The sequence below is a fragment of the Oreochromis niloticus genome, linkage group LG1 (genome assembly GCF_001858045.2).
Source record: "Oreochromis niloticus isolate F11D_XX linkage group LG1, O_niloticus_UMD_NMBU, whole genome shotgun sequence".
Classification (NCBI taxonomy): Eukaryota; Metazoa; Chordata; class Actinopteri; order Cichliformes; family Cichlidae; genus Oreochromis; species Oreochromis niloticus.
Window position 1 is genome coordinate 24192973 of NC_031965.2, and position 12534 is coordinate 24205506.

The 12534-nt window shown below is 39.1% G+C and overlaps 1 protein-coding gene across 1 annotated transcript; it reads left to right on the top strand.

Annotated features, from left to right (window-relative positions):
• The first annotated feature begins 1913 nt into the window (after positions 1 to 1913).
• On the top strand, positions 1914 to 12445 carry cstf3 (cleavage stimulation factor, 3' pre-RNA, subunit 3). The gene is made up of 20 exons (XM_003442236.4): positions 1914 to 2156; positions 2762 to 2866; positions 3038 to 3133; positions 7948 to 7980; positions 8558 to 8655; positions 8736 to 8802; positions 8891 to 8925; positions 9008 to 9134; positions 9233 to 9310; positions 9422 to 9584; positions 9847 to 9956; positions 10089 to 10205; positions 10299 to 10517; positions 10614 to 10716; positions 10840 to 10909; positions 11008 to 11203; positions 11317 to 11467; positions 11583 to 11677; positions 11810 to 11870; positions 12048 to 12445. The coding sequence occupies exons 1-20, from the start codon at positions 2130 to 2132 to the stop codon at positions 12245 to 12247; spliced, it is 2151 nt and encodes a 716-aa protein (XP_003442284.1). The 5' UTR covers positions 1914 to 2129; the 3' UTR covers positions 12248 to 12445.
• The last annotated feature ends 89 nt before the right edge of the window (positions 12446 to 12534 follow it).

A 12534-nucleotide genomic window follows, 5' to 3' on the forward strand; every position in this document is an offset into this window, starting at 1 on the left:
TGTTTGCGAACTGACGGCATTGGCCAGTCCAGATTAAATGATTACAGAGCAGGTGCAAAGATGGGGGATTCACTGGTTCGTTTCTGGGAAGTCGGTTAGACAGAAAACAGTACACTACAATGGGGAGCTTTTTTTCATAAAAAGAAATAAGGTTTACTGAAAATTACTGACAACATACACGATAAAGACAAAGGTGTTGCGAAGGATGAGAGGAACAAAAGAATGAACACAGAGATGTAGCTTACATTTGAAGTATAATAAAACACAGGTAAAGTGTTAATGCAATACTACAGTCCCTTTCAGGTTCTGCCAGGATGAGATGGATTTATAGCTAACATCAATGAATGTGAAATACAATTTGCAACTTTTGTTTTACATATATTCAGAATAATAACAATAAAGTTTGAATTGTTAATGTGATTGCTTCATGATTTATTCCTCTAGTAAAGTGTTAGCTGCATACTTTCTATAGCCTAGTAAAGTTAGAAGAAAATAATAAAAATAAAATATGAAAATGTACAATCCAAAAGCAGCAGCTTCCTCTTTTTAGCCACCCTTCTATCATGTGTTCTAAAAATAAGCTAGCTAGCACTTACTCTAGGCTTCACATTGACACAACCCTCAATGCCCCAGATAGAAGGTATTTGCTTAACCGATTGTCCTAGCACATCTTTATTCCACTCCTGACTCTCTCTCCCCCCCCCTTTCTTTTAGTTCTTTATTTATACTGCTCACCTGATCTGCTGTGAAAAGGCCACCAATAACAGTTTTTATTTTCTAATTCTGATCCTGGAAGAGATATGAAATCTAGATCAATATGATGAAAGGTAGGACTAGTGATTCCAAAAACATGCTGACCAGCCTTCTAAGGAAATCCAAGCTGAAATCTACTGCTCAGACAGTCAGGAGGCACCCAGCTGGCAAAAAAGCTGCCCATAAGCCCCTGGTGTCTGAGTCGACCAGCTATAATGTAATCCACCAAAAGGCATTTGTCTTTGTCAGTCCTCATCTGTCCTCACCCGAGTTACACACAACAAATCACAGAGCCTGCCCGGTCAGCTGGAAAACAGGTGTGAACACCTCTTGTCTAACTTGGTTTATCTTGGGTAAACACAGCTGGAATGATAATGGGGGTAATCAGAAGAACCCACATGTGCAGAAGGCCCCGTATAAATTCCTTTAGCACTGAAGACCGAACACGGCGTTGCTGTTGCTGAAATAGTTTGTATGGACGAAAAAAGAAGAAGAAAAAAGACAGCTGTCTACTCGTGAACTGGCTCCGTGGTCTTTTGCTTTGGTCTGCTTGGATTTTGCCAGACGGTTATATGAAAGTGCGCGCTCTCGATGGTTATCGTTTGTCTCCACCTATTGGCCAGTGAGGTGGCCAGCAGTCTGCAGCACAAAACAAGCTTTGTTTTACTGATTGACATATTTTCTGCAATTTCAGTAAACAACGAATTTTTTTAAAAAAAAAAAATTATTTATCTATTTTTATCTACACAAAAAGGATTAATAAGCCTAGGGTTTAAGGTACAAGTCAGTATTTGTACAGTGACTGACTACTAGAGGCCGCCTGTAGGTCAAAATTGCAACACGGGTTTGCAGTCGCATAGGAATCACCTGAGTGTACGTGCTTGGCATACATTAGCAGATGCACATCACAGTAAAACATAATTTACCAGGCACATTTAGAATTTCATGGTATTTTATTTTAAAAAAAGAATAAACTTGAAAAAATGCAAATAGACTGTAGTTTTAATCGTGTAAACCATCTTTCTTACAGAATATAGTGTACAGAACATACAATGTAACTTTAGATGAACTGCACTCAGAGGATGCAGGGCAAAGGGCACACTGTCAAACTCGCTTTCGTAGAGATCGGCGCTTTATTTTGAAGGTCTCGCGCCGGAACTGTTATTGTTGTTGCCACTGGCGGAGCGGAAAACGAGTTTCACGCCATTTTAAGACATCGGCGAGCCGTTGAGCGGCTAGTCGCTTGATGGCAATGTGATCGTCTTCTTTGAAGCTATGCCGATTACGAACTGTTTTTAAAAACGTGTCATCGCGTTATTCTTTGAGTGTTCACACAATTGATAAAGACATTTCTAACCTAGGTTACTCTTCCAGCCATGTCGACGGAGGCAACGGCCGAACAGGTAGCTACACGCAGCGGGTCAAGCTAACCCGTGCTACAAAGAATGCATGATTTACACCGTGTTATTTTGGATAATGTTAGAAAGTTGACAAAGCGGTAGCATTTGCTTATGTTTCGACTTATTCTACGTCGATTTTAGCTAGTACTAGTAGCAGATATGTATTTTGTTTGGGTTACGACTGAAAGCTGCAAGTTTAGCCCGCCGTTCGCCATATTGGATATAAGCGTTTGTAGTAAAGTCGCTACTTTACGCTTGTTGTTAAACCAGTTGAGTTTATTTAAACACTTTATAATCTACTAATACACATTAACCGAATGTGGTCTTAGTCGCGCCATGTAAAAGGAGTTAACTTGCCAGCTAATTGGACACCGTTCTGTATTTGTAATGTGAATTACCACCCAAATACTCGTAAATTTCTCTACCTTTCACTGCAGTGTGGTTGCCAGTTATTCTATTATTGACTACAATTGAGTACTAAACCTACTTATGTATGGTCTAAGCCTCAGGATGGGCCTGCCTTAGCACTTGGCCCTTAGATTAGTTGTTTCCCAGCACTATTCAGAGGCATAACTATGTTGTCCCTGTGCCTTTGTGCTGTCTTGCAGGCAGCAGCAGAATATATCCCTGAGAAGGTGAAGAAGGCAGAGAAGAAGTTGGAAGAAAATCCATATGACCTTGACGCATGGAGCATTCTGATTCGAGAAGCACAGGTTTAGTGACACAGAGTTGTATTCCTGGGGTTAAGGAAACTGGGGGATAAGGGTGGGTGGGCTCGGGTTACAAAATGTTAGAATACAAAGCAGCCATAAAATCTTTTCCTCCCATGACTGGTTTTTGATATGTTAAATAGTATGAGGTGTCAATGCATTTTCCTTCTTTAGAACCAACCCATAGACAAAGCAAGGAAGACATATGAGCGACTTGTCTCACAGTTCCCAAGTTCTGGCAGATTCTGGAAGCTATACATTGAAGCTGAGGTTAAGACTTTTCTTTTGTTTTTAATTTTATTTAGTGTGCATGGCTGGGATTTTTGTTTTTTCCTCACATGATCAACAATGTGATTTTCACACGACCAAAATGTCTTACTTTAATGACCAATAAAGTCGCAACTCTTATTTTGGATCGCTGAGCCTGCCTACTTCAGCTGGAACTATTGGTCCTAAATTTAGTAGTTTTCATTACAAGATTGCCATCAACAGTCACGATTAATGAGTGATTGAAAACTGAAGGACATGGATTGAACATGCGTGAAGAATGATGTGAAACACTTTATTTCCCAGGCTCTTGCTTGACTTCTTAAGAGTTGTGCCTTTTTAAAAATTCAAACAAAGGGGGAATTAGTTCTAACAGTATCTTTTCCACAAAATTCTTCTTATGTTCCCAGGATTTTAAAGTACACATTTTCTGCGCCATATTTTTAATGGGGTAAAGTGCATTTGTTGCATGTTTGGTCTGCAACAGTATTAAAACTATTTTAATAGTATTGGAGTGCATTAGCCTTTTATTCACTTGTTGTGTCAATTTATTGCCTCCTGTGTCATTTCTTTTGGGTAACTGTATAAAAACATTTTAACTGTGTGGCCCTTTCTTTCTCCCCACTCCTCCTGAAGACAAGTGACCCTATTGCCTCAATGCCATCAACAGGCTTCGCTGCTACTGATAGAATGACTTTTTATTCCCCCCTCCCCAAACAAATAATTTTTGCTAACCCAATAAAATAACCTTGATACCCTTCACCTTTGCAGAAGATGACTGCAACTGATTTTAAACCAATACTTTCCAAACGTTACACAGGAAGTTGCACCAAACCATCAGACTTTAGTTTCCAGTTAAAAGGCCACTCCTGCCTTCTGGAGACTTGCTACTTTTGTGCAGTGCACCGAATGTGGGTTTATTTGAGGTTATAGTGGCTGTAGTTGGCTGGTTGAGGGGGTTTCTTCCCTGTGTGAGGTTACATCACCCCCATGTGTCCACCCCTGGTCTTCACACACTGAAATACAGGGAGAGATGTGCAGCTACCTTTTCCAAACAGACTAGTCTTTTCAAAAACGACCAGTAGCAATTTCCTTTATTTGCATCAGTAATGCATAACTGTTAAAGTCCACACTTTTTAGTCCCTCTAAAAGTATCAACAGCAAGCTATTAGAGTTGTCTACTGTTACTGTTATTATTGGGTTATTGCTTGGTAATCTGCAGCAGACAAGCCAGAGGGTTAAAATAAAACAGTTGCATCTACACATCACTGGTGCCCTTTTGTTTTTTTGTTGTTTGTCTGGAAGCTTGACTCGTAAACAAAATATTTTAATTTAAAGTCACTTTGTTTAAAAAAAAAAAACCAAAAAAAAAAACCTTGAACATATGTGGTTTTTAACTTTAGATGTTTGCTTAGGATCCATTTTTTTTAAAGCAGGAAAGTAATTATAAATCTTAAACGAATAGGAGATACACCATCTACTGTCAGCTTTAAACAAAGCTGTGGACCTACAGAAGACATGGCTGTAGACTGAATTTTTTTTTTTCCCTATACATAATATTAGCATTTACAATAAAATGCAAAGCAAATAAAATGTAAAGAGTACTGACATTACAAAATTTTGCGTTTCAAGTAAAGTAAGCTTTTACTGTGTGTAGTTTAGAGGTCAGCTGGTAGCAACAGAAGAAGGCAGGGAAGCACTGTAAGCAAGTGTCAGATTTGTTATATGGATAAGCATACTTGACTAATAAAGCTGATTTTTGAATCTGATCTTATACAATACTTTTAAAGGTGTTTTTTTTTTTTTTGTAAAGGGCAAATAGATTTTTTATTTTTTTTTAACCCCCACATTGTTTAGTCCTCTTTCCCCACCACACAGTTAATTCCAAAATCCCAAACCCAGTTTTTATTCTGGCACATTTGCATTGAGCTTTCTGTTAGCTGAAATAGCAGTCAAATAACTAAAACAGACAAAGGTTTTTTCCCCCAGCAACACAAGGCCTTTGTATACTATCGTAGTTTGATGTATGTGTTAGTAATATATGTATTTTTTTTTTATTTTTTTTTATGTTAGTGTAGAAAGAAAGTCTGTCTGGTAAGTATGTGGGGGATGATCTCAACTTTAAAAAAAATTAAAGAGTTAAGTAGTCGGAAATCCTCATAGTGTTCTTCACTTAAAGTTGATGCAAAATTCTTTCCACTGTTCTGTGTGTTAGGCACATTTTCTAAAGGCCTCGTTTGCTCTGTGCAGATCATAGCATGTCTTCTTCATAACTCACCACTTTTGAAGACCTAGTTTTAGAGACCACAGCTCAGTTGGGTTGAGGCAGCACACTGATCAAAATACAAAGTTGTGTCCGATTAATATAGGCACTGTATAGTGAGACTAACCAGCTGTTTTTAACTGTTAGACTGAGGTTTATCTATATTTTGTACCCTTACTAAAATATTTTACATGCAGTTTGTAAGAAGAGCTTAATGGGGCTAACTTACTTTGGGCTTCCTTCAGGGTGCATTAACTTTACTTGATTGTTTGAGTTAAACAGTATGAGCAGCCTGTGCTTTGATGGATAAAGATGTTTTGAGAGGGAACAACAGGGAAAAGTGTGCCTACGTTTGTTAAGTTCGTGTCTTGTTTTCTCTCAGAGTGGATCCTCCTGTATAACCTTTATGACAATGGGAACTAAATGCAGTTGAGCTACTGTGTATTCACATATGAATTGCAGATTTGCGCTACCTTAACAGCTGTGTTGAAAGATGGCAGCCAGTACTGTATTCATTTGTTGGATGGTGGACCTCAAAAATTGGAAACTTAGAAAATCCGCACTCATAAATTAGGACCGTTTTGATTGCATTTCTCAGAAACTAGGTCACCCCAAGGAAAGTTCAGTGTAGTTATCTTCAACAAATAGTGAAGAAGTTGCATTTTATTTTTTTAAATAGAAATTATGGGGCTTTACTAATCTTCTGCCTTGAAGGGCTTTCTCTACTTTAAGCTGTTTGTATAATTATATTCATGTTTTTCTTGTGAGCTTTCCATTTTTTTCAGTTAAAGTAAGCTGATAGTAAGCTTTAAAGCATTAACAAAAAGGTGTGCTGCAGCACGTCATCTCAAGTAGAATTTTGTGCTTGAAGTGATTATGCAACCTAGTGCGAAAAGGGATGTGGCATGTTAGATATCAGGAGCTTTTCTGCAACCACCTAGGCAGATACATCCAAACAAAACATCACTGCAGTGTAATTTGTGCACATTATGTAACTTCTCTGTTCCAGTATTACACACAAACAGGATTTGCATCAGCTCTAGTAAAAGCTTTTGTGACAAGGCTACCTGTGATTCTCTCACACTTAACCCTTTCAGCAAGTAACCCACCCAAATACACTACATTTTAGAAAGCTTAGACATTCTAGTATTAAATCTTATGCCATTTCTATTCCTATGTCAAAACTTGCTTAAATAACTCAAGTTTTACTTTAATGGCCAGCTTAATAATTTTGTAAAGAGTTTATGATCTTAGGTTCCACTGCCTTGGTACATCATTTTTTTTAATCAACAAAGTACAGTGTTTGGTGATAAAGGTTTTTTAACTTGAATATTTCATCAAAATCTGATGTGATATAAGTGTCCCCTAGATTTTTATTGTGTTTTTTTGAGCAGCATTTACATTCGAAGAAAAGTTTTGTGGCATGCAAAAGTTGCAGCACACCTTTGCAACTTTTCCTTATATTCTAAAGAGTATTTAACAGTATTTATTTATCTTCATATTTTTCGGAGTTCAGTTTTACTCGGTGACGCCCAGTAACAGAGGTTTTGAAGAGTTGTTCAAAGATTTACATGTCACTGTATTCTTCCTCTTTTATTATTAAAGGTTTACTGGTGCTTTATGTCTGGGTTTGTTGTTCTTTTTTTTTTTTAAAGAGTAGGAAGTGTAGGTTATTTCTTAAGCACCTTAAGACATTTCCTAATGACTGAAAAAAATTGAAAATTGAGTTCCACCGTTAATTAATTGTAGTTGACCTTGAAACTTTTTTTGCTATGTTAATGTTATTCTTTTAGGTCTAAAATTGCATTTGTACATACCAGTGCAGTTACATTGGGCCTTACAGCCATAGGAACGTTGCAGTCTTAGTATTTTTGTTTAATAGGTCGCACAAAAACAAGTAGTTTAGAATTTGGTCTACATTTCTGTGTAAATATTAACATTAATCTGTAAACTGTCTAAGCTGCAGTGTCAGGACATTGTTAATAATTTCATGACATCTCTGACATTTTACATATTTAAGCGTCCTTAAGTGCAGTTCATGTTATAGCAGTGACCCGTGCTTTGTCAGTGTAGCCATGCAAAGTATTGTTTTTGTCACCATAAGCCTAATTCATCACCCCCCCCCCCCCCCCCCCCCAAACATTTTTCACATGTTTATTATTGCACTATGGATAAAATGGATGTGCTTAAAATTTTCTACAGTGCTTATGCCACAGAAATAACAGCCTTACCTCTACATACTAATGGATCAAGCACACCTGAGGCTTTGAGCTATGTGGAAAAAGGCCTTTTTTTTTTTTTTCTCTGAATGCTGGATTTCTCAGCCTGAAGTCCAATTTCAGTATTTTTCCTGGGTAATGTGGCGCAACTACAGTGAAAATAAACCCCTTTCTAAAAGTAGTTTGTCATTCTTGTGTGAATTTCACTTTGTTGATCTTTGAGGTCGTGTGTGTGCGTGCGTTTGTGAATGCTTGTTACATTTGCATGAATGCATGTTTCCGATAAGCCATAAAAGTACAGGAAAATTAACATTGCATTACACTCTTATTTTCAGATCAAGGCTAAAAACTATGACAAGGTAGAAAAGGTAAGTGTCCGCCTCACTCGTGAAATCTGAAAGTGAAATTTTAAAATCTGGGAAGGGTGGTATCACTGTTCCTAAATACACTATTTAAGTATTGTTTCTGATTTCAAAGGGAATGTGCATACAGACCATTATAGTACCCATTAAAAGGCACCTGGAAATGGTGATTAAATAGAAAATGTTAATTTAATAAATCAGTAATAAGTCTTTGAAATGTTAGAAGTGGATTATTCGCTTTTTTGAACTCAATTGATGACACTGGGGTTTTTTTCTCACTAGGTTTCCACACTAGCAATGTGTCTTTATATGTCTTTAACCTTTTCAACATTTATCCCACTTATAAATATTAAATAAAAGCAATAAATTGATATACATGAAATACATTGTAGGTCAAAGATTTGAACATGAACAAATCTGGTATTCTGGGTTTCATGCAGTTAAATGTAGCAATCTTGCTACATTGTTAACAGATGATCTGCATCCAAAGTCAAATAGTTAAGAGAAAGTGTTGTGACTGTATATGACATATAAAAGTGTGTTTCCATCTGCTTTGTTGTCTAACATCTTCTGGCCCCTGTAGTTGTTTCAGAGATGCCTAATGAAAGTGTTGCACATCGACCTGTGGAAATGCTACCTGTCATATGTTCGAGAGACCAAAGGAAAGCTTCCCAGCTACAAGTAAGATGACAAGCTGCATTGTTTTACTGTGCATTTATTTACTGCCATACAATTTTACACCATCTTCTTCTTGCCATCAGAGAGAAGATGGCCCAGGCTTATGACTTTGCCCTGGATAAAATTGGCATGGAAATTATGTCATATCAGGTATGCAAATCTGAACAATGTATTTGTACTGATGGTGTGAGTATTTTTTAAACTACTATTGCATAATAGCTATCCGTTACTCTTTCAGATCTGGGTGGACTACATCAATTTCCTCAAGGGAGTGTAAGTGCTTTTTGTTTCATGACCTTACTGTTAATCAGCTCTCTTAGCATCTCTTTAATGTTGAAATTTTTTGTTTTATTAGTGAGGCTGTGGGTTCATATGCAGAGAACCAGCGAATCACCGCAGTACGGCGGGTGTACCAGAGAGGCTGCGTGAACCCTATGATCAACATTGAACAGCTCTGGAGAGATTATAGCAAATATGAAGAGGCGGGTGATCCACCTTTTTCTGCTCTTAAATGGAGTTTTTGGTTTTTCAACATGAGTACCGAGTGACTGGTAGACTGACTTGTCTGTCTCACAAACAGGGTATCAATGTACATTTGGCCAAAAAGATGATTGAGGATCGAAGTAGAGACTACATGAATGCCAGGAGAGTAGCTAAGGTGAGATATTGCACAGTGTCCCAAGTATGCACAGGCCTACGTGCAGTCTTTTGTCCTGTGTACTCTCTTTGTAAAACTAATACAGATTTCTGTATTGTTTCCATATTTCAGGAGTATGAGACAGTGATGAAGGGGCTGGACAGGAATGCACCATCAGTACCACCTCAGAACTCCCCTCAGGAAGCGCAGCAGGTGGAAATGTGGAAGAAGTATATTCAGTGGGAAAAAAGCAACCCACTGCGCACAGAAGACCAGACCCTCATTACAAAGAGAGGTAACTGCTTGTGGCCAACCTGTAATGTTGGTAAATCATATTCTGTGTTTGTGTCGGGAGTAATTCCAGTTATTACGCTGATATGTAATTTTTTTTAGTACTTTTTGAACTGTAGTCAGTGGGTAATGCATGACATGTGGGATTGAAGCCACTAGAGGGCGCGAATTAACGCTTTTCTCCATGTGCATTCTTGAGATGTGCTGAACCTCAGCTGTTGAAGAGCCAATATTTTAGTCACTAACTCTTATTTTTTGTGGTGCAGTGATGTTTGCCTATGAACAGTGCCTGCTGGTCCTGGGCCACCATCCTGACATATGGTATGAGGCAGCACAGTACCTGGAGCAGTCCAGCAAACTTTTAGCAGAGAAAGGGGTGAGAAATGAACCCTATCATTGTGAAATTTTATGTAAATTTTTGTTTAAAAGCTCTTAAGTATTTTTCAAATAAAGCCAAACTTCAGCTCAAACAGTCCCATAAGTCTGTATTTCTTCCCCTACCCCTCAGGACATGAATAACTCAAAGCTGTTCAGCGATGAGGCAGCTAACATCTATGAACGTGCCATCGGGACTCTTCTAAAAAAGAACATGCTTCTGTACTTTGCTTTTGCTGACTATGAGGAGGTGAGGCTCCATTTACGAATTCTGCACACTCTGTAACCCAGACCGAAAGAGGCACGCGGGCTTATCGGCACATTTCATTTTCTGCTGTCTTAGAGTCGCATGAAGTACGAAAAGGTCCACAGCATCTATAATAAGTTGTTGGCGATTGAAGACATCGACCCCACACTGGTCTACATCCAGTACATGAAGTTCGCCAGGAGAGCTGAGGGCATCAAATCAGGTCGCACCATCTTTAAAAAAGCCAGAGAAGATCCACGCACACGCCACCACGTGTACGTCACCGCAGCGCTCATGGAATACTACTGCAGCAAGGTAAGAACACGTGATCAAATGTGTAGTATATGAACTGTGTGTTTTTCATACATACATGTCTAAGGGCTTTTTTTTTTGTTTGTTTTTTGTTAAAAGGATAAATCAGTGGCCTTTAAAATTTTTGAGCTTGGTTTGAAGAAGTATGGTGACATTCCAGAGTACATACTTGCATACATCGATTACCTCTCACACCTCAATGGTACGTAACAAGTTCTGTGGGTCACTTTTGATATCAAAGAAATAGTAATGTCTTAGTTTCTTCCTTTGTAATGTAAAAATGTCTCCTGTTATTGTAAATAATCAGGTTTTTTTTGGCTTTCAGAGGATAACAACACCAGGGTTTTGTTTGAACGTGTCCTCACCTCAGGAAGCTTATCACCAGAAAAATCGGGGTAATGTCAAATACTGAACTGAATTGTATGCGCGTATGTTTATGACATAACAATCGATATTCATGTTTATTAACTGTGACGTGTGTTTTGTTCCTCAGTGAGATCTGGGCCCGGTTCCTTGCCTTCGAGAGCAACATAGGAGACCTAGCCAGTATTCTGAAAGTCGAGCGCAGGCGTTTCATGGCCTTTAAGGATGAATACGAGGGCAAAGAAACGGCCTTACTCGTAGATAGATACAAGTTTATGGACCTCTATCCCTGCTCCACCAGTGAACTCAAGGCCCTTGGATACAAGGTGTGTGTTTTCCCATTTGGCATCGCAGTATCCGTTCCTGCAAAAATAAGCAGGTTCTAGCTTTTCTGCTGACATGAACTGATACTTAATTTGTATCTGCGTGTTGTTTGTAGGATGTGTCACGTGCCAAACTGGCAGCACTTCTCCCAGAGACTGTGGTGGCACCCTCTGTACCTGCTTTAAAGGACGAAGTTGACCGTAAACCTGAGTACCCCAAACCAGACACAAATCAGATGATCCCCTTCCAGCCACGTCACCTTGCACGTACGTAGTCCTCAAATCCAGTAAACCTACAAGTGCATCTTTCCACTGCTCTCTCTGCTGCATAAAGCATGAAAGGATTCATCTTTGACGTAGCTTCTCGTGTTTCTCCCTGCAGCTCCAGGTTTACACCCTGTCCCTGGTGGAGTTTTCCCAGTCCCCCCAGCTGCTGTCATCCTAATGAAGCTGCTCCCTCCGCCTACGTGCTTCACTGTTAGTAGCAGCAGCTTAACACTTATCAAGCTCATATTTACTGGCAATGAATAAAAGATGTTAGGAACAGCTTTTTTTCCCCTCTCCTTGCTGCTTGGATTCAAAAGAGCGTGTGATTGTTTGTTGCTGCAGGGTCCCTTTGTTCAAGTGGATGAGCTCATGGAAACTTTCAGGAGATGCACACTTCCTGAGAGTAAGTCTGCATTTATGTTGAATCCATACAACTATTTTTAGTCACATTAGAAGAAACGCTGTGGTGATGGATGCTGTAGTGACAGAGCAGCAGGTCTACGCTGCCTAACTGTGTGTTAACAGGTTGTTGTACTTTTCATTTGACCTGCTTCTGTTTTATTACCCCTGCTCTTTGTAGCTGTTGATGCTGCTGTAGAGCTGATCACTGGTAGACAGCCTGATGTAGGAGGGGAGGGCAACGGATCCATGGAGAACCACACTATTGCCAAGTCACTCAAGAGGCCTAACGCAGACTCAGACGAGGAGGATGATAAAGGAGCGATTGCTCCTCCCATACACGACATCTACCGCGCACGCCAACAGAAGAGGATTCGATAAAATAAAGAATGTAATCTTAACCGCTGGTCCTATAGGATAAATGTACATGTCCAGAATGACAGATTATACATCATCTTGGTACAGAAGAGAAGCGTACACACACAAACCTACAGAAAGTCTCCGCACCTGAGTGTTTTCGTGGCTTTTGTTTTGTCAGCAGTTCTTATTTTTAAAGACTGACCATTATACTGTACAAAATTTTTAATTCAGCCTTTGATTTTGGCACACCTCCCAGTTTTGGCCATGTTTGATGAGGAATTGCAAAGTGGAAGCAAGCTCCTTTTTTT